Here is a 26868-nt window from a genome sequence, read left to right as displayed (position 1 = left end):
TGGAGTATCAAGTGAATACTGACTGTAGTCCTTGTGTAGCTGAGTTAATAGGCAGAATGTTCTTCTCCTGTTTCCTCCGGTATAACTCTGAATTATGCTGTTTAAATTTTTTAACACTTGTATCTATACACACTAACTAAGCAGCCATCACTGGCTTTGCAGCCATTCTACTATTAATATATCTGGTTCACAGACACATGTGATCAGAGTTCTTCAATCAAGCCCACAATAAACTCCCCCAACCAACACTAGCCATAAAAGGTTTAAACAAACAAATAGTGAAAGGACAACTTGCAATAAGGATGTAGTAATTACCATTAGAAATAAAATTGCATTTTCTTAATTTCAGATCACATTGTTGCAATTGTGTCCCATAAGATTCGTCCTATTGGCTCTAGCACTGAACGGCTAGGTCTTTCACCTTCGGGCACACTTTAAATATTATGGGCATATTCAATGTTTCGGTACCATAATGTCGCTTTATACGCGCAGCTGTGCGTAATTGCGGACGGGAAAGCTAATTGAATATGCCCCTTAGAGTACAATGCACATGCTCAAATACTTGTTTCACCATTGACTTTGCTATTTGGCAGCAGCTGGAGTGTGTACCAGAGTAGAATAACAAATACACCAAAAAGCTTTAGAAACACCAGTCATATATTGTATATCACATTCTGTATTACTTCAACACATCTCTTATATAGTACTAAAGTAACTGTACAAGAGCTCTGTGTTCACCTTTATCTGAAATATCCTTGCACAGTTGGTGTAATATATGGGTATCTACGGCATCCTCACATTCTTTCTAATGATGAAACCCATGTTGCCCCTGCAAAATGTATTATGGTCACATAGAATAAGTTGCACAGTTTTGATGGACTGAAAGGGAAATCTGATCCATGTCTGACTTGCATCTTGGCAGCAATTGATCACGTGCAATAGTGATCTAATGTCAACTACATTGTGAGGGCAGAGCAAACTACAGGTAATCTCTACATTCTAATTCTTATGATAGAGCTGGTCTTCATGCTGTGAGATTAACCCTTGGATAGCAGTGGTGGGCAGACATACTCGGGTGAAGCAGCTGTTACCGGAGTTTCACCTTGGGCTCTGATTTATTTTATTTTTTCACTGATTGTAGGGGTCAGATGAATTGTGGCACCTTTTATTATATGTGGAATCTCATATTGTTATGTGACATTTCATAATAATCCTATTATTTGAGTAATTGTGGATTCATAGGTAAACATTATTAAAATGTTTACTACTTACAGGTTTACAATATATATATTGATGAAATTCCATCCCATTTGGAGATGTTTATAGATTACGTTGGGATAAAGTTTTAGTGTTACAATTTGAGCGTTTCTGTTTTGGCTTATATTTTGGGAATGTTTTTTAAAAAATCTAATAATTATAGCGACTTCTAATACTGACCCAGATTTTGCATCTCTACTATACTTGGAATTTAATGCTAACACTGCCATGTTAAACAATTCCATACACATTGTAATGTTCAGATCTGGGAAGTGCTTTTTGAAAATGTTCTACTTTATTGGAAAATAATTGAAGTGTTTTTGGGATAAACATTCACTCAATTATTGTGATAATCGCCTTATCATTAAACGGTTGAGGATTTTTAAAATACCAGCACATGGTATCAATGGAAATGAATTCATGATTAAATGGATGGGTGCCTTCCAACTGATTAAACTCTAATAGCTTAAGACCTCATTTTTCTTATGAAAAAATCTTTAGATTGAATACTGAGCTTGCTGATCATTTATTACAACTTGAGAATGAGATTATTGCTAAAAATAAACCCACATTTGATTGGTATATATATTGTATGGTTATAGGAATGGAAATGATAGGAAGTGGAATTTCCATTATCAGGGTAACATCTGATTTCCTTTTGATAATTTTGTACAACAAACTGTATAGCAATACATTATAACCTTCCAACACAAAAGTATGGTGAACTCATACCAATTCAGTGGCTACGACCCCTGGATTAGAACTAGGAACCCCAAATGTGTATGAAGACTCTAACTGTAGAGATATGGATAATAAGTTGATAGCAAAATATTTGGAGGAAAATATATTGAGCAATGATGTTTTGAGGGGTTACAATACCAGTTCCAATACCTCTGCCCTTAAAACTAGTTCTGATTCCCCATTTTTTTACCCTTTATATAAAATATATATATATATATATATATATATATATATATATATATATATATATGTGTGTATATATATATATATGTGTGTTTCTCAGGTTAATAATGCACATACAAATATACTCTGTTATATTATGTCATTTACATGTGAAGGTAGTACATTTCAAACTGATTTTATACAAATGTCACCTTTATTAAGTTGTAATTTTCTATAAAAAAAATTATGCACTACAGATTGTCATGTTTCTGACTGGAGAGAGCTCCCGTATAAATAAAAAATGAAAGCTTAGCAATGGAAAACCTAGCTGAAATGCAATAAGGATTTTATCGGAATGTCCAAGAATCTCTCATTGCCAAAGAAGAGGGCTCTAATGCTACTAGCATACCTACTAACATTAGGAACATTTGAAGCCATGGTCCATCCCCAGTATTCTCCCTTTCCCGAAATACACCCTTGCATTGCTGCCACACCTCACTCATCACGGTGAGTGGGACATGCCACTCAAAATTTCCCAGCAGTCGAGATAATAGTCCTGGCTGTCAGAATAATCCCCAATAACTGGCACTGTCCTGGTGAAATCAGAACTGTTGGGAGATAGGCATTAGATAGGCATTAGGACACTGCCCTTAAGATGTAGGAGGGATTAACAGCTGTTTGTAAAGTAGTGGAGATGTAATACTTTACTTTTTAAAATAGATATAGTGCAATGTTAGGCTAACACTGAACAATGGTTCACGAAATTCAATTTTGAGGTTTAGCGATCATTTTATACACTTGACAGTTAAATATTTTATTAGTTGCTATAGGCAGCAGGAGCAAGGTGGTATTTGAAAACTCATTAATAAAGGGGAGAAGCACATACATTTGTGGGTCTGTTGATACTCCTGGAAAATATGCAGTGTACAAATATGGAGATAATATAGAATACTTCCACTTTATAATCCCCATTGTTCATTTTAACTTTTTTGTTTTTCTCCTAAAATACTAATATTTTTCCTCATTAATGACTCAAGAGAGTGGTTGGATATATAGGATATTTTTTACAGATGTCACTTTTTATGTGATTGTCTTCAGTACACTGCTCAAAGTGTGCTGAGAAATATTCTCAGATTATTTTTATTTATTTATTGTTTTATTTTATTTTTTAAAAAAGTTTAGGTTAATTATAATTAGGAAACCTGAAAAAACATTGCTCCTTTAAAACACAATATAAGGCATTTACAAATATATCTCCCTGACCCTCTACAACTCAATGAATCACCGTAACAGAACAGATATTGCTGGTATTTTATGTAATACCACAATGGTATGTCCAGCATAAAATACCAGTAATTTATAAAATAGTTCAAGATGGTTTTGAATGAAGTTATTAATTTTTCCACTTGACCCAGCCTGCATAGACCTAATCCTTGGCAACTCAAGGGAAGCACTCCTAAATGAAAGAATCTCTGGTCAAAAAGAAGTAATATAGCTAGAGGTGCTGAAGATAGGGAGTAGCACTGCACATAACTGAGCATCTGTAACATGAATCCAAGGGTTGTAGCCCAACTTTGCATAATTGGGAAAAAATAGGCTCTGTACGTATAGTTTTATATAGAATTATTGGCATAGGGGTGGTTACAGATGCACATGTTGAATCCTTTTTCTAGCTGAAACTTTCTCCTAAGGAGCCTCTCTTTAATTTTTAGCACTGCTTCTAATGTATAGATTATATGTTGAGCATCATGGTTGCTCAGTGGTCAGGACTTCCGCCTCATAGTGCTGGGGTCATGAGTTCAATTCCTGACCATGGCCCTATCTGTTTGGAGTTTCTATGTTCTCCCTGTGTTTACGTAAGTTTCCTCTGGGTGCTCCGGTTTCCTCCCACACACCAAAAACATGCTGGTAGGTTACACAGCTTCTAACAACATTAACACTAGTCTATATGTGTGTGTGTGTGTGTGTGTGTTAGGATATTTAGACTGTAAAATCCAATGGGGTAGGGATTGATGTGAATGACACGCCTCCAAATAAGCGCTGCTTATTTGGAGGCGCTACATAAATAAATGAGGGTAGTGATGATATGTTCCGTTGCCAGCAATGGTGATTTCCCTTCTGTATAATTACTTAAGAATGTATGCGTTGTCAATGTTTTTTTTTCTAATAGATACAGTTAAGACTTACAAATACAGCAATTTACCTCCTTACAACCCTCGATGGCTTTCCCTTCTTCAATGAACCTTCTAAGAATTCCTCATCTAACTAAAGCCCTTACACATCTTTATGGGCATCTATATTTTCTTTTCTTACATAGATATCTATCAAATGTTTAACAGGAGCTTGTTTTTTTCACTGATGTGCAAAACTAGGCAAATCCCTATGAATGCCTCCCACCTGCCCAACTCCTCCCAATGGATGGTGCAGAATATTCACCCCTGCAGATGTTTACATTCATTTTTTCCTAGATAACTGTACAAAAATGACAGAGATAATCTGGTTTCTATGGGCAACAGTTGTTCTACTGCATAAATGTCTAGAAATCTCTTAAATCGGTTTGGTTTTTTATTCATGGATTTAGTGTCTTAACAATTGTACAAATACCAAGCTTTCATGTTGAGTGCTGAACTTTTATATTGAATCTGCTCCAATAGCAAAGCTATTTTTGTTGCTTTTGGCAGTTTTATTTTATTTTATTTTTACATACTACGAATTCCTTTAATCTAACGTTTCCATGTTTTCTATTCATGTAGCTAGTTGAAGGGTCTCTGAAATCTACTCTGTACATATGAATTTATTATCAAAAGGGCAGACCGGTCATCTTTTCTTTATATTGTATTTCAGAATATATGGCATTTTATTACATGTCTATTTCTGTGCCTTTTAACATTTAGGGTGGGGTTGAGAGGAAATAAAAAAAAAGGTAGATATAAAGTTTCATTAAAATTTCCTATGCCCTGTCCCAGGCATTTTAAGTGGGCCATCTGTCTAAACATCACCCCCCCATTCCCTGATCATTTCCTCGACTTATTCATGAACCATGGGAGGGCTGCTTTGTAGTCTCCGTGTAGCTTGGTTCAGTCTACCCCTACTGAATACATCTATGTGCTTGCATAACATATATTTCACAGTGCTAGAAATTCTCTGAACTTAGTTCAGATGAATGGCCCACATACTCAAGGTTCCCCCTCTTTTTTCCCTCTGTCTTTATTCTTACAAGGATTTCTGTGTGAAACTGACCTCACTTGCCACAGAACCCAGCACATTATTCTTGATCATTTTACATGCCACCTGCTGCTAGTGCTGTGATGATGAATTTCTTAATGACTGGTTCACTCTTGACTATTGTTTTAAGGCAATAGTTTGCTTTTATTACCGCATTCCTAATTGCACCAGTTTTATAGGCATCATAATTTGTCTTTGTGTTTTGGCAATACATATGTAAATAAATTCCACAAAACTAATGCAGAAATTGTATGGATTAAAAACACTACAATCATTTTCACCCTATGTGGTTTACATTTTTGTAACTGTATTACTGTTACAGGCTTTTAAATCTGTTTCAAATTTCCTCCTTATTTGAACCTTGTGTTTGAAGCATTTGCATTTATAAATGAGTCAAATGGAAATACTATATCAATATAAAGCAGTTACAGTAAAGGCAATACTTTTTTGAATGATTTAGCAGCAAAGAATTTTCTCTCCAAAGTCCATGTAGTATGCGTAGCCTATATAACATATTCAAAATATAAGCTGTAGAAATCACTGCTCTGTGATAATAACCAGTATATAGATTGTAAGCTTGCGAGCAGGGCCCTCTTACCTCTCTGTTTGTATATATTATCCAGTATTGTTTTATTAATGTTTGTTCCCAATTGTAAAGGACTTTGGAATTTGTTGGCGCTATATAAATAAATGATAATGATGAATATATGTTATCTTTGCCAGTGACTTTAGAAACCATTTTTTTAAGCCTTTCCTGTGCTGGTTTACCGAGAATGATCAGTAGGACACATTATTGCCTGTTCAGATTACTCGCCATAAACCGATCTCTAGGCTCTCATCCTACAAGTTTACAAATGCCTGATTTTGTCTAAAAATGAACCATAAACCTAAAGTGGCAATTTCACTAGAAGAGTAGCATTTTTTTCATGTTATTTGTTTCCAGTAAATACCGAATTTTCCAGGAGTGTTCATAAAATATTATGGTTGATAGAAATAATTTGAAATACCATATTCTTAACTTTTCACCACATTTAAATGACAAGTGGACATTACTATTTAAAAAAACAGCAAATATTTGTACACATCACAGAGAAACAGTAAAGTTACACTTCCAGAATAAACAAGTTTTAAGGAAAAATGTGTTTGCTCCAAATATTTCTTAAATTTCCCGTACACACCCAGATCTACCACCATCATATTCTCTTTAAGTCCTAGTCTATTTCATTCACAGCAGATTTCCAGTGTCAGTTGGGTGGAGACATGCTTCAGCTGCATTGATGCATTTCTGAGTTAAGCTGGGTACACACCTATGCAATTTTTGTGCAGATCACACGATTCAGGACCGTTTGTTAAGATATTGCAATAGTGTTTATGCTCCCACAATCATGTTTTATCGTGCCAATACACATTGTATCTGTTTATTTGGTTTTCTAAACCTCCTAAAAATCACAATCAACGATGGAACAATGTATTTTCAGCAGATGGTTATGAGAGATGAAGATCAAAGATCTGAAGGTGAATTTTGTAGGTGTGTACACATGAATCATGCTCATCGGGACTTAATACAATATAGCTCAGACAAATGCACTTAAAAAGTAGTGAAGTCTGCATGTACTCTTCAATTGGGATTTCTTCAGTTTTTCTGTGGGTAGAAAATAAACCCTGTAGTCAATCTGGCCATTGGAATGTTTGTAGCAGCAGAGGAGTGTGTTTATCTTAGGGGAGGCAGTGACCTGTCCGCTCATATCATTATGTTAGTGAGGACAGTGTTACAGTTGGCAGTGCCATGATGTTAGCAGGGAAATATATGAATGGAGCATGGAGTAATCAAACATGGGAAGATATTTGGGTCATGCATACCTCTATATGAATAAAAGTTTGTGCATCCAGCTTAACGCAGTGGTTTGCAACTTCCAAGACCTATTGAGAGGAAGTGGATAAATGTGGCTATGGAAAGATCTGGATGTTGATTGTAGAACTGTCTGAAATCAAGAAGAAGAGGCTGGAGAGCTGTGAAAACATTTCTTTACTATGTGGTATATACTGAAAACTGAAAATGTCTGCTAGGTATCTCTGTAGCATTTGTCTAATCGGTGCTTTGCAGAACGTACTGCCCTTTCTGCTAGTCCATTAGATTGTGGATAGCGCGAACTGCTAGTTACATGTGGGATGTTTCATTCATTGGTGAAGGACTGGAACTCACCACTCATGAACTGCATGGCATTGTCAGTGAGCAGCTTGCATGGTATACAATGGGTAGAGAAGTGTTTTTTAATTTTGTTAATGACTGGCACTTGTCAGTTTAGGAAGATAGTGGACTCATATTCCGGTTGGTTCGAGATAGACTAACACAAGGTGCTCTTTCCCCCTCCACACAAAAAGATCTGTAGCAACGATAGACCAAGGGAGGTCAGGTACCTCATGGAGAGTGAGCGGTTCTTTGGCATGTCAGCAGCCTTAGAGGGCCAATAAAATACATCCTCAGCCCATTGCAAGGTGTCCTCCCACCCAGGATGCCCCGGATGAGCCTGCTGGACATAAAATTCTTCGAGAGCCTATGGGATTACAAAATTACAAACCACTGATCACGTAAGAGGATGCCCTCAGAGATAGTCAACTCGTCCCGGAAAGCAAAGACTGACTTGAGGTCACAAGGCAATTTCCTGGAGGAAGACGGCTAACCATGCAGGGCGACATGCGACAACTGTTGGCAAAGGATATCCCTGAGTGTAACTTCATGCAGCTCTTCCATGTGCAGGGTGGAGAGGACATCAAACTTCATAACATCTATGTCATCGTCCGCTTCAGGGACACCGGATTCTGGAAGATGAGCATGTGATAAAGCGTCAGCTACATGGAGGGCCTTTCCACACTTGTGCACCACATCGAGATGGTACCTTTGGAGCTTGAGCATGAACCGTTGGATACATGTCGAAGCAGTGTGCATAGGTTTCTGGAGAATAGTGACCAGTGGTTGGTGATCTGTTTCAACCACCACTGGACGTCTATAGATGAACTCATGAAACTTTTGACAGGCAAGGGCAAGCAGTTACTTTTTTCAATCTGAGTGTATGTGACTCCATGTCTGTAAGGGCCCTGTATACAAAACTGATGCATTTGTTGCGCTGCAAACAGGCAACACCAAGACCATGCTGGGAAGCATCAGCAGAGATGACCACAGGAACATGTACATCAAAGAACTTGAAGTGATCATAACCTTGAGGAGAGCAATAGTATCAGCATAACAGTTTAAACAAACCCATTCAACATCATTGTGTAAAAGCAGGAGGAGCTGTGACGTCACTGTAGTGAGGAAGAAATTTTGAAAGGTAATTTGTCATACCTAGAATTTGCTGCAAACTCAGCTTGTTTGTGGGTCTTGACATTTGCTGGATGGCCCGTGTCTTGGCTGGATCTGGCTTGACACCCTCTGAGGTTAGAAGGTGGCCAACATATGGGACCTCAGTAACTCTGAAACAACACTTGTCAGGGTTTAACTGCATGTTAATTTACGAATCCTGTGGAGGAATTTGTGGAGACGCATGTCATGTTCCTCCATTGTGTGACCCCACATGAGGATGTCATCAATGATGATTTCACAATGGTATTCATCAGAGGTGTTCCACGCTGCGTTGGAACACTTCACTGCCAGTACAGATGCCATAGGGCATTTGGAGGAAGGCATGGCTGCCCACAGGTGTAATAAATGTAGTAAGTAAAGATGACTCCTTTTCCAATATGATCTGCCAGAACCCGCACCTGACATCCAGAGTGGTGAATATCGTTGCATTTAGCATGTCAGCAATTACTTGCTCCACAGTCTTAATGGGGTGATGCAGTCTCATCAGTTCTTTATTCAGATGCAAAGGGTCAATGCTAATGCGTACTGAGCCATCTTTTTTAATTGCAGCAACCAAGGCTGACACCCACTCGTGGCTTCTACCACTGGAGCAATGACACCTAATGAAGTCATACGAATTATTTCCGCTATCTCCTTGTCTTTCATGACCAAAAGCACCCTTCTGGGAGCACACTGTCAGGATTCGAACCCAGGGCTTCTGCCTCCGTGGACTGCTGCTCTGCTGACTGAGCTATTCTGGCTGCTGGACAGTTCCTTGTCTTTATTCAGTGTTCTAGATCAGTTCCAGTGATCTGATCTTCCAGCATGCCTTAGCTCCACCCCTTGACTTCCTATAAAAGCCTGGCCAGTTCCTGTCTCCAGTGCCTGATTATTGTGCTCTGTGCCTGTGATCTAGCTCCTGCTCCTGTTGCTGTTCCTGTCTACCTGCATATACTACACGTGTACCGACCTCGGCTTGCCCTCAACTACGCTTCTGCCTCAACCTTTGGACCACTACGCCTCTCTGTGTACCGAACCCGGGTTGTTTGACCTTTCTTCCATCTCATCTCCTGTTAGCCAGCCTTCCTCCCTGCCACTGGGCTACTATCCAGTCTCTGGACCGTGACAGAATAATCAGGCCCAAAAATGGATCCCGTGGGAATAGCTGCGCTAAATACTCTGAAAAACCAAGTAAAGGAGTTGCAAGAGTTTGCCTGCATTTCTCAGAACAAGATCAGAGAACTAGAAGCCCTTGCTAAAGCTCAGCAGGAACAAATAGCTCAATTGCAGAAAGAAATAAAAGATTATGATGCCACTGCTGCACAAGTTTTGCGTCCACAATTGCCTACAAAATTCTGTGGTGATCGTCGGTTATACAGAGGCTTCTTAAACCAGTGCAACATTTATTTTCACATGCTACCTACACAGTTCAAAGATGATAGGATGAAGATCTTCCTCATAATCAATCTCCTGATAGGGGAAGCCCTAGCCTGGGTCTCTCCTTACATTGAGCAAGACAGTGCTATTCTGAAAGATCTGGAATTGTCTTTGATGATCCTAACCGATGTGCCACCGCTGAAGCTAAACTCCATAGACTGCGACAAGGAAGACGCTCGGTGGCTGAGTACACCGCTGAATTCCAATGCTTGGTTGCAGAAACTACATGGAACGATACTGCAAAAAAAAAGTCAGTTCCGTTGCGGCCTTTCTGAGCAAGTAAAGGATGAACTGGCCAGAGTAGACACCCCTCATGATCTGGATGATTTTATCCAGCTATGCATTCGTATTGATCAAAGGCTAAGTGAGAGGAAAAATGAAAGATTAAGAGCCTTCGGTATGAGCAGTAATTTGCATCAGTTTAATAGACCTACAGTGTTCAAAGCTGCACCATCAGACAATCCAAGCATCTCTCTCGAACCAATGCAAATTGATGTAATTAGGAAACCACTCAGTTTTAATGAGAAACGGAGACTTCGGGAGGAGAATCTTTGTTTATATTGTGGTAAGCAAGAACACTATGCCTTCACTTGCCCAAATAAGATTCACCAGACCATCGCTATGACTGACTTCAAGCAAATGGACTCCAAAGAGTCTAGTCAATCCAGTTCCATCTCGCAATCACTTAATCCCTTGGCTCATTAAAACGGAGATCCTCTGCCGCAACAATCACATTTTGTTCTCCCAATAACACTTTCATCCGGGTCTCTTTTAGTTTGCAGTTTGGCTATGCTTGACTCGGGTGCTGGTGGCAATTTCATGGATATCGCCTTTGCACAGGAAAACTGCATTGAATCAAAGAGTACACAAGCTCCTGTAAATCTGGAGACTGTAGATGGATCCCCTTTGTCTTCTAGGCCAGTAACTCACAAAACAATCCAGCTACAAATGAACCAGGGCATCAAGAGGCTATAAGCTTTCATTTGATTGTTTCACCTAAATTTCCCCTAATACTGGGAATCCCCTGGCTGTCTACCCATAATCCTTCTGTCAACTGGGATACTCGCACTTTATCCTTTCCTTCTGAGCACTGCAACCTAAACTGCCTATCTAGAACTGTGGTATCTGTAGACCAGCAGGTCACCGAACTTCCTTCTAAAGATTTGAAATTGCCTCCGCAATACAGTGAATTCTCAGATGTCTGTGATAAAAAAAAGTGCAGATATATTACCCCCTCATCGCCCTTATGACTGTCCCATTGAGCTGTTACCAGGATCATCCATACCTTTTGGGCGACTTTATTCTCTATCCGAACCGGAGTTAAAATTCCTTCGGGAATTTCTGGATGAAAACTTAAACAAAGGCTTCATTCGCCATTCTACTTCACCTGCTGGTGCCGCCTTATTCTTTGTTGAAAAGAAAGATTCTACCTTATGCCCCTGTATCGATTATAGGGAACTCAATAAGATTACAGTCAAGAATCGTTATCCACTCCCCTTAATTCCTGAATTGTTGGAGAGGCTACAGAAGGCAAAGATCTTTACAAAGCTTGATTTGCGTGGGGCATACAATCTTGTCCGTATTCGACCCGGGGATGAGTGGAAAACCGCCTTCTGGACAAGATATGGACATTTTGAGTCTTTGGTCATGCCTTTTGGCCTATATAATGCCCCTGCAACTTTTCAGCATTTCATCAATGATGTCTTAAGAGACTGATTAGATCAATTTGTTGTTGCCTATCTGGACGACATTCTTATGTTCCTCCAGATTATCAGAGAATATCGCAAACATGTCTGTACTGTATTCGAAAGACTTCGGAGGAACCAATTGTATATCAAATTGGAAAAGTGTGAATTTGAACAAGCCAAGATTCAATTCTTAGGATACATAATTTCCCCTGATGGTCTGAGCATGGATCCCAGTAAGATCGATGCAGTCATTAACTGGCCTGTACCTAAGAACGAAAAACAAGTACAACGGTTTATTGGTTTTGCCAATTTTTACCGAAAATTCATAAGAAACTTTTCTGGAATCGTTTCTCCTATTACGCAACTTACAAAGAAGTGCATTCCTTTTGAATGGTCACCTGAAGCTCAAGAAGCCTTTACCCAACTTAAGACTCTTTTCACATCAGCACCAATCCTGATACATCCAAATTCTGAATTACCCTTTATTGTCAAAGTTGATGCCTTTGATTCTGCAGTGGGAGCAATTCTTTCTCAACGTGTCGGCGAGAAGATGTTGTTGCATCCTTGTTCTTATTTTCAGACATCCGCTGAGAAAAACTATGATATTGGGAACAAGGAATTACTGGCCATTAAGTCTGCTTTCTCAGAATGGAGACACCTTCTTGAGGGTTCTATCCACCCTGTGACGGTCCTTACTGATCACAGAAATCTTGAATTTTTACGCACTGCTAAACAATTGTCTCCTAGACAGGCTAGATGGACTTTATTCTTCTCTCGCTTTAACTTCATAATTTCTTACCGACCTGGATCCAGAAACGGCAAAGCAGATGCACTCTCAAGAATGTTCTCCGATCCGCATCTAGAAAAAGATTCTGGAAAAACTATCCTACCTAAGCACAACTTCTTAGGGGCAACTGTTCCAACAGATTTACTTTCTCTTTTGAAGAAAGGTTATGACACTGATCCTTTCCTCAGAAGTCCTACTTCAGATGTCAATTTAACTTTTAATAATGGCTACTGGACTCCGCTTCATCGCCTTTATGTATCCGAGTCAGTACGAATTGAAGTACTGAAATTAGTCCATGATTCCAAACCCGCTGGACATTTAGGAGTATACAGGACTCAAGAATTGTTGACACGTTTCTTCTGGTGGCCAAAGTGTAAAAGCGATGTTAAAAAATATGTTTCATCGTGTCTGACATGCGCCTCAAACAAGACTCCTCGCTCTCACCGCTAGGTTTGCTACAACCTCTTCCCATTCCATCTCGCCCCTGGAGCTCTATCTCGATAGATTTCATAGTTGATCTACCTCCTTCGAAAAGGATGACAACAATTCTGGTGGTAGTGGACCGTCTAACTAAGATGGCTCATTTTATTCCTGCTAGAGGAGTACCCACTGCTGAACAGACTGCAGAGTTTCTAATTTAGGAAATATTTAGGCTGCATGGCATCCCTGATGACATAGTCTCTGATTGTGGTGTTCAGTTCACTTCTAAGCTCTGGAAAAGTTTTTGCACTGCTTTGGGAATAAAAATTAATATGTCCTCCGCTTTCCACCCATAGTCTAATGGACAGACTGAAAGGACTAATCAGACACTTGAACCATATTTTGAGATGTTTTATTCGTTACCTTCAAGATGATTGGATGAATTTTCTTCCCACTGCTGAATTTTCTTACAATAACTCTGAACACAGTTCAATTTCCCAGACACCTTTCTTTGCCAACTTTGGACCCCATCCAACGTTTATTCCAAATCTCCCGGTTTCCACATCAATTCCAACGGTGACTGATAGAATCAAAACATTACAAGAAGTTAAAAAAAGGCTTATTGAAAATTTGAGAGAAGCCCAGGAACATTACAGACAAGCTGCCAACAGACACCGTAGAGCTGTACCCAATTTTCATGTTGGAGACAAGGTCTGGCTATCCACTAAAAACCTTAAACAGCGGATACCCTCACCAAAATTGGGTCAAAAGTTTATTGGGCCATTCAAGATTCTATCCCAAATTGGTCAAGTTGCCTTCCGCTTAGATCTTCCTACCTCTATGAAAATACATCCGGTATTCCATACTTCCCTGCTCAAACCCTTTCGAGACAACCCCTTCCCTGGCCGGATTTCTGCCCCACCACCACCAGTCATGGTGGAAGGAGAAGAAGAACTTATTGTTGAAGAGATCCTGGACTCCAGAATGCACAGAAATAAATTATAATATTTGGTAAAATGGAGGGGATATGGTCCAGAAGAAAATTCATGGGAGTCCATGCCTCCAGATTGACCGGACTGTTTCACCAGAGACATCCTGGTAAGCCAGCTCCTGAGATGTCCAAAGGACGTACTGGAAGGAGGGGAGTACTGTCAGGATTCAAACCCAGGCCTTCTGCCTCCGTGGATGCTGCTCTACTGACTGAGCTATTCTGGCTGCTGGACAGTTCCTTGTCTTTATTCAGTGTTCTAGATCAGTTCCAGTGATCTCCTGATCTCCCAGCATGCCTTAGCTCCACCCCTTGACTTCCTATAAAAGCCTGGCCAGTTCCTGTCTCCAGTGCCTGATTATTGTGCTCTGTGCCTGTGATCTAGCTTCTCCTGTTGCTGTTCCCGTCTACCTGCATATACTACACGTGTACTGACCTTTGCTTGCCCTCCAATACGCTTCTGCCTCAACCTTTTGGACCGCTACGCCTCTCTGTGTACCGAACCTGGCTTGTTTGACCTTTCTTCCATCTCATCTCCTGTTAGCCAGCCTTCCTCCCTGCCACTGGGCTACTATCCAGTCTCCGGACAGTGACACACACATTGTAGGAGGAACAGTCTCATCAAGATGCATGTGATACGTGACAGGGAGTTTTCCAATGGTCTTGCAGTTGTACAGTTCAGCAAAGTCTCTTAATTCTGGAATATCCTGTTGCAGTACGTGCACATCAGCACTTAACATTATTAACTCCAGTTTTATACTGTCCGGCAGACCTAGCAAATGTTTGAAATTACTATCCACAATATGAAACTGCAGTGGGACACCTGTGGAGTGAATCGTGGCCATTCCTACAGTATTGATTATCTTCTGGCCAGTGTAAGCAATTAGATTCACTGTGTGAGAACAGTCAATAGTGTCTTGGGGTTTGTGCGCTGGAGGAGTTCACGTGACATGACATTGCATTTGGCGCCAGGGTCAATTTTAATTTTGATGGGTTATTTGTCTCTTTATCGACTATGGTGGTAAATATTTCACCCTTTTCAGCTGTGAGGTCAACACTCCCACAGTGAAGACTGGTGTCAGGATTGTTTTCTGGTGGTGTATCTACCATATGGTCTCGGAGCGGCGGGCTGCTGGAACGTGCGCTGTAGTGTTGTCTGTCATCCGCTTTAGTCTTGGACCTGCACCAGCGAGCAAAGTAATTTTGTTTGCCACAGGCATTAGTGTTTTTTGAAAGCAGAATATTTGTGACGTTCATAGGAATGGCGACCGCCGTAATTCACACAGCATGTTTTGTTGCTGCTCTTATTGCTGGAGGCCACATATATCAGGCTCTTTTTTCAACTCGATTGCACTTTTGCGGGACTTTTCATGTAACATGCATATGTGTATAGCGGTGTCTAGTGTCAGTGTCTTCTCCCGCAGGAGATGCGTACGAGTGACATCATCATAAGTCCCACACACAATTCTGTCCTTGATGAGCTCACTTGACTAGTCACCATAGTCCGGCGGTTCCCAAACTGTGCGCCGCGGCTCCCTGGGGTGCCATGGCACTGTCACAGGGGTGCCGCGATCGCCTAGAAGAAAAAAGAAAAAAAAAACGTACCCATCATCCAGCGCCGGATCCTCCTCACTGACTGCCGGGCGTGACGTCATCATGTCCGGCAGCCTCAGTGAGGAGCAGCAGCAGAGAAGACGTCAGGGAAGAAGGTAAGTTAAGGTGGGCACTGAGAGACGCTGAAGGGGGCCACAGAGGGTGACACTGAAGGGAGACACAGAGAGACACTGATGGGAGACACAGAGAGACACTGAAGGGAGACACAGAGAGACACTGAAGGGAGACACAGAGAGACACTGAAGGGAGACACAGACAGACACTGAAGGGAGACACAGAGAGACACTGAAGGGAGACACAGAGAGACACTGAAGAGGGACAGAGAGAGACACTGAAGAGGGACAGAGAGAGACACTGAAGAGGGACAGAGAGAGACACTGAAGGGGGACAGGGAGAGGCTTACGGGGGACAGAGAGAGGCTTACGGGGGACACGGAGACACTGAAGGGGGACACGGAGACACTGAAGGGGGACACGGAGACACTGAAGGGGGACACGGAGACACTGAAGGGGGACACGGAGACACTGAAGGGGGCAGAGAGACACTGAAGGGAGACTCAGAGATGCTGAAGGGGGACAGAGAGACACTGAAGGGAGACACAGAGAGGCTGAAGGGGACAGAGAGACACTGAATGGAGACACAGAGAGGCTGAGGGGGACAGAGAGACACTGAAGGGAGACACAGAGAGGCTGAAGGGGACAGAGAGACACTGAATGGAGACACAGAGAGGCTGAGGGGGACAGAGAGACACAGAGAGACACTGAAGGGAGACAGAGAGAGGCTGAAGGGGACAGAGAGACGCTGAAGGGGGACACAGAGAGAGGCTGAAGGGGGACAGAGAGACACTGAAGGAAGACACAGAGAGACACTGAAGGGAGACACTGAAGGGGGACACAGAGACACTGAAGAGAGACACGCTGAAGGAGGGGGACAGAGAGACACGCTGAAGGAGGGGGACAGAGAGACACGCTGAAGGAGGGGGACAGAGAGACACGCTGAAGGAGGGGCACAAAGAGACACGCTGAAGGAGGGGGACAGAGACACGCTGAAGGAGGGGGACAGAGAGACACGCTGAAGGAGGGGGACAGAGAGACACGCTGAAGGAGGGGGACAGAGAGACGCTGAAGGAGGGGGACAGAGAGACGCTGAAGGAGGGGGACAGAGAGATGCTGAAGGAGAGGGACAGAGAGACGCTGAAGGAGGGGGACAGAGAGAGAGATGCTGAAGGGGGTCAGAGTGTGAGCTGATGAAGAGGGACACAGGGTGTGAGATGGCGAAGAGGGGTACACAGGGTATGAGATGGCGAAGAGGGGGACACAGGGTGTGAGATGGCGAAGGGGATACAGAGTGATATGATAAAGGGGCACAATGTGATGGTAAAGGGGTCTAAATACATCTTACGTCATTTTGACCCAACTACTTAAAAAAACAGGACTACCCGGTAATTATTTTTGCTTAGGGGTGCCTTGGAAAAATGATGGTGACCCTAAGGGTGCCACGAGCTGAGAAAATTTGGGAACCACTGCCATAGTCACATTTCTTTGATAATAGTATCAATCTGGCAGCATATGACTGGATGCTTTCAGAGGGGCTCTGCACAGCAGTGTTAAATGCATGTTTGTCTATTGTGACATTTTTCACTTGTAAGCATATCTGATCAAATTGTTTTATTAGTGTGTCTGGATCCTCCCCCTCTAAATAGACAAATGTGTTAGCTTTGTCTACAGCTTCAGTACCAGCCAAATTGATCAGGGTGTATGCCTGTACCTTTTTTGATATTATTATATTATTATTAATTTTTATTTGCTGCCACAAAGTATCCGTAGCGCCGTACAAGGACAAACAATGGCACAGTACAAGTAACAGTAAGCACTATAACTCTGGGGGCTCAGGCACAGCAATAAAAGAGAGGGAGGGAGGGGAAAAGTGAGTACAGGCAGGTAACTATGGCCCAAGAGGGTGGGCACGGATGACAGGTTGAGAGTCACTGAGGGGAGCGGAGAGAAGCGCAGTTAAAAGTGATGGAAACAGGAGGTAGGAGAGCCCTGCTCAAAGGAGCGTACAATCTAAAGTGAGGGGAAAACAGACAGACACATGGATGAGACGGGAGAGACGGAGTTGAGGAAGGGGGGGAAGGGAAGAAGGGATGAGAAAGAGAGTAAGCCGACCAGTGGGAGTTTAGGCATGAGACTGGAAGGCTTTTAGGAAAAGGTGGGTTTTTAATGTTCGTTTGAAAGAGGACAGATTAGGGGAAGTTCTGAAGGAGCGGGGGAGCTTGTTCCAATGGAGGGCAGCGGCGCCGGAGAAGTCTTGGATACGTGCGTGAGAGGAGGTAATCCGAGGGGAAGAGAGGCGACGATCATTGGACAATCGCAGTGGGCGGGAGGGAGTGTGAATAGAGATAAGGTTAGAGATGTAGGGAGCAGTGGAGTTGGCGAGGGCCTTGTAAGTCAGAGTGAGGAGCTTGAAAAGGATTCTATAGGGGAAGGGGAGCCAGTGAAGGGCTTGGTAGAGTGGGGATACAGAGGTGGAACGGCGAGAGAGGAAAATAAGCCTAGCAGTGGCGTTAAGTACAGATCTAAGAGGAGCGAGATGAGAGAGGATGAGGCCGATAAGGAGAAGGTTGCAGTAGTCCAAGCGGGAGATAATCAGAGAGTGGACGAGACATTTGGTGACATCCTGGGAGAGGAAGGGCCCGAATGCCGGCAATGTTGCGAAGCTGGAAACGGCAGGATTTGGCGAGAGAGTGAATGTGAGGGGCAAAGGAGAGAGAGGAGTCGAGGATGACACCTAGGCAGCGGAGTTGGAGAACAGGGGAGATAGAGGAGTTGTCAACAGTGATAGAGAGTTCAGAGGGGAAGGAGATACGAGAGGGAGGAAAGACAATGAGTTCAGTTTTAGCAAGATTGAGTTTAAGAAATCTAGAGGACATCCAGGAGGAGATGGCAGAGAGGCATGCGGATACCCTGGAGAGAAGGGAGGGAGAGGGATCAGGAGAAGAAAGGTAGAGTTGAGTGTCATCAGCATAAAGGTGGTACTTGAGGCCGAAGGAGCTGATGAGTACATCCAGAGAAGAGGTGTATAGTGAGAATAGTAAGGGTCCAAGGACAGAGCCCTGAGGGACCCCGACTGGAAGGGAGGAAGAGGGGTAGAGAGACTCAGAGGTGGAAACAGAGAAGGAACAGTCAGCAAGGTAAGTGGTGAACCAGGAGAGGACGGTACCGGAGAGGCCAATGGCCTGGAGGGTGTGAAGCAGGAGGGGGTGGTCAACGGTGTCAAAGGCCGTGCCATCGCAGCCAACCTTCTGACACCATGTAGAACTGTCTGAGTTCAAATCAAGAAGAAGAGGCTGGAGAGCCGTGAAAACATGACTTTACTAGATGGTATATACTGAGAACTAAAAATGTCTGACAGGTATTACCTGTCGGCCAGCATTTCCTGGTTATCAAGTGGATGGCAGTGATGTCACTTCCATCAAACACATATAGCATACATCTACATTGATCTTGTCACAAACCATCATACTTGTGGCCAATTTGGGCAGTCATATAGTGCTATGGAGGCCTGTACAATGTTGGGCCAGTTTGGTTGAAAACAACCTAATTATCCAATCAGATTTTAGCATGTGGCCAGTGTAAACAGTTATTATGCAGTCTAGTAGTTTAGACTTATTTGATCTCTATTTACTGTGTCTATTTTTGCACAAGTGATGGAGGTCAATCAAAGCTTCTTGAATGTTATCAGTAATATTCTAGCCAGCCATCTAAGTCGTTTGCCTTTTGTCATGTATGTACCAGTGTGTGGGACTTTTTGGTGATTATATGTGAGCAAGCTTTTCATGACAAACCATGTTGTGGTTTTACATTTGTTTTGGTTTCATTGTTGTTGTATTAGTTTGGGGCTCTAATGAAACTGGTTCAGGAAGACTGTGGTGTTAAACGCAACTTCTATATAAAACAAACTTCACACATCCTTGTTGCGTGAAAAAGCAAACTCAGTATTGCAATTTTGTGTGTGTGTATATGTGTATGTATGTGTGTGTGTGTATATGTATATATATATATATATATATATATATATATATATATATATATATATATATATATATATAGTAATCCTTCATGCCATGCCACCAGCTGTGGAACTCCTGTAGCAGGGTTGGGGGATGAATAATAAATAAAATGCTCATTTGTTACCAGAATATAGCTTGTGTGGTAAACAAGTTCTGGAAAGAAAGCACAGCAGGGTTTAATAATGAAATAGACTATGTTAGCACTTCTGCCTCAAAGCGCTGGTGTCATGATTCCCGGCCAGGACCTCTTCTGTGTGGAGTTTGCATGTTCTACCCATGTTTGTGTGGGTTTCCTCTCACTCTCCAGAAACATACTGGCAGATTTGTTGGCTGCTGACAGAATTAAGCCTACAGTGTGCATAATTGGTGGCACTACATAAATAAATGATGATGATGAAAGAGGTGTTTATTAAAGATTCAAATTTGCATTGCAGAATATCTGTTATTCACTAACGCGTTTCGACTGCAGGTTACCTGTCTTTTCAAGGTGAATGGGGTGGAGTTAAACTAGGTCTGATTTATGCTTACAATGCCCAATCATGATCTTAATCAACAATAGATCCATGGACCCCAAGTAAACAACACAGTGATGATTATTTGAACTGTTTACCATAACAAGGGATCATAACAAATGGACGGTAAATCTTTGGGAAAGTTAGGATTTCGATTTTATAAAAGAATCTGGTTGGGACTTTTAATGTAGAAGTGTATGTGTACGCCAAGATTTTAATTCTATTAATTATTGTTAATTAATATGATTCCAAAATATACTGCTGCTTTTGACAGCTCAAGGGATAAAAAATTAGTTTACCATTCCAAGGTGTATTTGCTGTGTTCCTCTGTGAGTACAACATGAAATGTTGCCTATGAGCGTAGACAGACATAGGAACTTCATTACAGGAGTGCTGATTAGTAGAAACAGAAGCAGACGTTCTATAGTCCAGAACTGACAGTAGAGATTAATTCAGCTCGGGGTTTATTAAATCATGCAGGTTTCTTATGCTTCTCAGCACAGCAAATATTTTGATCAGTTTTTCACACAAGTAATTCTCAACCCTCCTAATCCAAGAGAGGTGCTAAAAGGTGTCAGCATATAGCCATGTCTCTGTATTACAAAACAGTCAACTGACATTATCCAATCAAAATACTTCACAGACACTTCTCCTCTCGCCCCAGCAGGTGCTTCTTGCACAACGCACATCCGTGTCTCAAATGGTTGTCATGGATACTTTGAACTTTTCACTGCACTCACCTGTCAAAACAGTGATTAAAAGTCGTCTTTGCATCTACCTCCAATTCACAGGGGAATTCAATTTCCATTTAATTCTAGAAACATAAATTTTGTCTTTACGCATTTAGTACTTAAAGCTAATTGAGGAAGCATTGCCCTCATTTGCTGACAAGCAGTGCCTCGCACAGTAATGTCTGCTTTATTTCCTCACCTCTAGACTATGTTCAGTCACTTGCGATAGATAGATATTAGACAGAATGTTCCTTTACTTTATTGTTAAGTGATGTGGACATGGCAGATATTATGTGCATTTTATATGGCAGTTACTTTTACTACTGTATTGAGTTAATTTTAAACTTTTCCTAAAATATTGTACTTTTGTTTGGCATGTTCCATCTTTTGTACTTTTGCCATGCTTCTCTGGCCAGTTGTGGCTTATATCTGTAGCGGGTACTATAGTTTTTATAGAGAAGTCTTGGAAGTCGTGCTAGTTTACTAGGTTAAGCATGAAGTTTAAATATAGTAACATGAATAGTCAAAACATGTATACCTTTATTGCATATGTTCAAACACAAATGGATTTTAAGACCGAATGGAAAGCACCTAGCTCCGTTTTGTATGGTAGTTGAACTGAGATGATTGTAATTAAAGCCTGATTGTAAAAACTATTTTGCTTTCCTGAACTTGTTGGGGGAGTGGGTTCCCACATAGTTTTTTAAGGGGTTTTTCTGTATACCATGTCAGAGGGAAATGTAATTTACTTCTGAGTGTACTTTATGTATTATTTATTTTCTCCTTTTATTTCCCCCCTTCTTCTTTTTATTGATTTGTAGTACTTAAGGTCAAGAATAGCTTTTTATGGATGTGGTTTACAGTGCAGCTTGGACTATGTTTCATCCAGATTATGAACAAAAGATGCCTCTTTGTTACTTTTGAGTGTGGCGGTACAGTGAATCATTTTTAGCTTTGTATGCCAACTCTCGGGTCTAATTTTTGCCCCATCCCCCAGAAGGGAAGTCCCCTGTAATTTATTTGAGGTAGCCACAATTTTAAATTACAAGCCTGTAGCAGATGTGCAATGGGCTATAGTGTGGTAAATAATTAGTAGCAGGATACCTAAACTGGTATGTAGCAAATCTGAAAAGTCTTTGCAACTTTAGTAGCAGAAATTAAATGGTTTCTGATACAGCTGTTAAATGCATTTAAGCAAAATTCAAAAAAAACAAAACATTCATCAACCAAATTGTGCAGCAAGTGTAAATGCATTGTCATTTTTAAATTGTTTTGTGAATTAGCACTTGTGAAGATGGTAATATAATGCTTGATTTATACTGTTGAAAATGTTAACTACATCTATGCATTGTAGCATGAAATGATCTGTAGTGAGGGGCAGGCAGGGCTGGGGGGCAGGGGGACATCTACTGCCCAGACTGGTCCCAAAGTGCTTGGGCCGGGTCACTGGGCCACCTGCATTTTTTTTTCACTTTAAAATGTTCCTAATAGGCTGCCGAGTCAAGTCATGCCCCCGGGATAAAATTTGCCAGCCCTTCCTTGTCTGTAGTACACAAAAGGGGCAAATGGTGTGATTATGGTTATCATTGGCAAGATTAAACTTTGCTGAACTTAATCACATTTGTCAAGTCCTCTCTAATTGAAATAGACTATAACATTGGCAATAGACTGCAACTCAATGGCCACTTTTTTGGGGAGTCTGCTTTTGTGCCGAGCACTCACTAAGGCCATACACTCTACGGGCGATCTCCAAAGTTGACCATGTCTTGGGAGCCAGGCCACGCTGATCATGTCATTACTCCGACAACCCCCCTGCCACACAGTACCAATTTTGTCCTATTATAGCAAGGGACGCAGGCCAGGATAACACAATTAGCCCCACCATCATCCACTTCACCAACAAGGCGGACAAGGTTCGGAAAGTTGCCCTGCTCTCCAGGGAGTCTGGGAGAGCTCACAAAAATTCGGAAATCTCCCAGACATTCAGGGAGAGTAGGCAACTATCACTTAGGCCCACAACCTTATCTCCATACAATTTTATTTTTGCAAGCCCAGTGCGCCCTGTTGTCGAAGGTGGTTCCTACACATGGAGATGGAAATTAAGGTCATGGTACTGCCTGTTCTTCCTAATTAAAATTGTTTAATTGTTTCTTGACATCAGCTTGGCACAACATGTTTCCCTAAAAAATACTATTGTAATTCTGACATAGTTATGCATATGATGTGTCCCTATCATCCAGTAATGTAGAAAATATTAACCTGTTTAGTAATTGGAGCACAGCATTTTAATTATCGTTACAGAAGTATCTTTGCACTCAGCATATATAGACCCCAATCATGACCGCTCACTGTCAGCAAAGGCTGAGATTGTAGAACTAATGTAAGTGAATATTTGTAACCCATTTACCACAGACCAAGGGCTAGATTTACCAAGCTGCGGGTTTGAAAAAGTGGGTATGTTGCCTATAGCAACCAATCAGATTCTATCTGTCATTTTGTAGAAAGTACTAAATAAATGAAAGCTAGAATCTGATTGGTTGCTTTAGGCAACATCCCCACTTTTTCAAACTCACAGCTTAGTAAATCTAGCCCCAAGACTGCACATTGAGATGTCACTCCAAGCACATATTTTAATAGTAAACACTCACTGCCCAAGTATTGGAAGGGCATGGGACCTCTACTGTTCTGTAGAAATTCACCCTCAATTCCCACCGGCACCTCTGTCCTATCAGCAATGGCAGGAGAAATTTTGTTTGGTTTTGTAGTTAGCCATTTATCCGCAATAGTTTGGGGATGCTGGGAGGGTCCTGGCTCTGGCCTCAACCACCCTTCCCTTACTCCCTCCTCCCCCTTTCACATCCCCATCCACCATACATACCTCATTAAATTCAGTACTGCTACCAATACCAGACATCAGTAAACACTTGGGGGTAAATTTACTAAACTGCAGGCTTGAAAAACTGGAGATGTTGCCTATAGCAACCAATCAGATACTAGTTATCATTTATTAAGTACATTCGACAAAATGACAGCTAGAATATGATTTGTTCCAACATTTCCACTTTTTCAAACCTGCAGTTTAGTAAATATACGCCCTGATGTTTTTTTTCCTATATTACTTCAAATAGTCATGTTTATCTGTTTGTTTGTTTACCTATTTGTATGGATATTCTACCCTAATCTCTGGTAATTGTTACTGCATTTTCTATTGTATTTGGAAACATAAGAAATTTTTTTTTTTTTTTAAAAACAAACAAAAAACTGTTTGTAAATATTTATAAGGTAGTAGTGGTACATATGCTTGAAGTAAAAATAATAATAATTTCCCTGAGGCTGAGATTTGCTGATTCAGAAATCCTCCAGTGTAAAATATAATTGCATCACAAATATGATATGCATTATGTAATTCAACATAATTTTCTGCTTTTTAGAGTTCCAATTGCGAAGAATGATGTGACGAGCTGGGACCTCTGTGTCCTTCTGGATGGCACTACTCACTCCATTACTGTTACAAAGTTGAAAGATCACTTCTCTGTAAGTTTATTTTGGTTTTACCAGTAAAATATTTCGTAGCGCTGCACAGAGATTTGCATTAGCATAGATCTGGTGGTCTTCAGGTTCCAAAAGTAAATTAGCCCCTGTGAATACACATTTCTCTCTTGTATGTGCAATTCATTTTTAGCTTAATTTTTCTTTCACATAATTAGATATTTAACCCATTGTAGATCTGTATTGTCGTCTTGTTTAGTGAATGTACAGCATGTCTGGCACTAGGGCTTAATACACACACTTCTTTTGGAGACAATCTATATACTGACTTTCTTGCCAGTTATTTATCTGACTTTTGTAACTTGTATCTTTCATAAAGAAAGAGCAGCTATTGTAATCTAGTCACTGTTGATAGCAAATCAAAACGAAGACTTCACAAAATCCTAGAAAATTATCAGTACTTTGGCTTTTAACCCATTCTCTACCAAACTGCCTTTTATCTATCTTCTCCATGTCACACCAATTGTTGTGCCAAATATATATTTTAAAGATACTTATTTTTGTTATTGTTGTTCATTTTTAGTCTTTAACATACAATAGTCTCATAAAAAATAGATATTTGTTGTATTAATCAGCCACCTCATTAAACCGAATGATAGGTTACAGTCAGGTAGATAGCACAAGTAAAATGATTCTACCCTGCAAGATGATTTCATAGAATGTAGCATCCTAAGCTGTGATGAAGTGAATCATCCCGGTATCACAGCTGAAACCAGTCCATTTGTTTCTCCTACTAGACAGTATTATTAGCTCTAAAAATGTCACATGGAAGTCTGGCCACAGAAAATCTTTGGGAGGTAGCACCTGCTCAATATATGTGCATAGGGGGTGTTTCTGAAAAACAAAAAAACAAATACTGTTTATAACCCTGCTTAGACTGACTCCTAACTGTACATAATGAATGGATGGACAGCTTGAGATCTTTACAGTCTATATCGAATCACTTGGATGTTTTCAGGATTATTTACTTTTTTTTTTTTCAGTTGCAGTTATGTACACTGTCATTCACTGGGGTCACAACCTGAAATAGCAGGTTATTTGTAATGACATTTGTAATCATCAAATGTCTTTCCCCTTTGTGATCTTGGCCTGCAGTATTGTAATGTGAAAGTGCATCATCTGACTAGTGGCATCTCGTTTAATGTGTGATGCTGTATCAGTCACAACTCCTCACATGGATCTAATTAGACTTTCATAGGAACTGGAGATCCGATTCTCTTTGCACTCACCCATGGCTGGAAACAACGTTCTTCAAGTGGATCCTTTTAAAGAAACGCAGAATTCAGGATTGCTTGTCTTACAGCTTTTTGATGTTGGATTCTCTTTACCTATACAACTGTTAAGAAAACATGTATTTGTTCAGTAGGGATCATTTAGTATCAGTGTCTGTAGATGACAAATCAGAGATCTGCTCAGAGCAGACTGTTGAGCTGTTTTGTAGAATACATTATCAATGTTTTTTTTCAAAAGCTACATGGATTTGGCATGGGAACCAGTTGTATGTGTGAAACATTTGGTGAAATGGGATTGTATATTATGGTATTTAAATTGGAAATGCACCAAGTGAAATAACTACAATTACCTTTTTAAAGTGTTGACACCAAGCTAAATAAGTTCTGTTATATAGCTTGTGGTTTGTGTGTCTGATGTCTCCTTTGGCTTATTTTCTTAAAAGTATACATAGTAATCTCTTTTGTAAGAAATATTTAACAAGATTCGGATAGTCTACATCCAAAGCAGTTACCTGCTCTAAAAGACTTTCTCACTTCCTCATAAAAAGCAAGAACATTTGTTTTGGTCTAGTCTTAAAACTTTTCTGACATTTGCTGACCATATTGTTGCCAAGAATATATTCAGTGATGTTCTTTCCTAAAAGACTGTCATATAGCTTTCCTACCGTGTAGGTCAGATTTACCTATTTAAAATATTAAATGGCTAAGACTGTGTTCTATCCTTGAACAGAGACCACCTTTTATGTCCTTCAAAAGAATAACCCCATGCCAAAGAGCAAGGAATATTTGAATATAAAGTGATATGTCCATCTTTTGTGGGCTTGGTGTATTTAGCTCTTGGTTCATCCTTGTTAATAGAATTCCCTGCCTTTCTGCTATAGTGTGTGTGACAGACCCTCTAATAGAGGATATTGGATGCTTCCTTTATATTTCAATTTCTCCCCAGTCTTCTCGTAATCACTGCATACACTCCCTACAAGGCCGACCTCCGGCTCCCAACACATTGTCTACTTAATATTGGAGATTTTCGAATACTCAGCCTTGTTGATTTGAAAAGCTCACTGAGCTCTCTGTTTAAATAATTAAAGACTGTAACACAGAGACTGTTAGAAA

General features: G+C 40.8%; 1 protein-coding gene across 1 annotated transcript in view; it reads left to right on the top strand.

Annotated features, from left to right (window-relative positions):
* PCCA (propionyl-CoA carboxylase subunit alpha) overlaps positions 1-26868 on the top strand; it is a 357370-nt gene that overhangs the window by 214853 nt on the left and 115649 nt on the right. The window contains exon 19 of the mRNA XM_075199966.1: positions 24406-24508. Coding sequence (XP_075056067.1) covers positions 24406-24508 — 103 coding nt within the window. The remainder of the gene's footprint in view (positions 1-24405; positions 24509-26868) is intronic.

The sequence above is a fragment of the Mixophyes fleayi genome, chromosome 2, assembly GCF_038048845.1.
Source record: "Mixophyes fleayi isolate aMixFle1 chromosome 2, aMixFle1.hap1, whole genome shotgun sequence".
Taxonomy (NCBI): Eukaryota; Metazoa; Chordata; class Amphibia; order Anura; family Limnodynastidae; genus Mixophyes; species Mixophyes fleayi.
The sequence above is the reverse complement of the archived record's forward strand: the minus strand, read 5'-3'. Positions and strand labels throughout refer to the sequence as shown.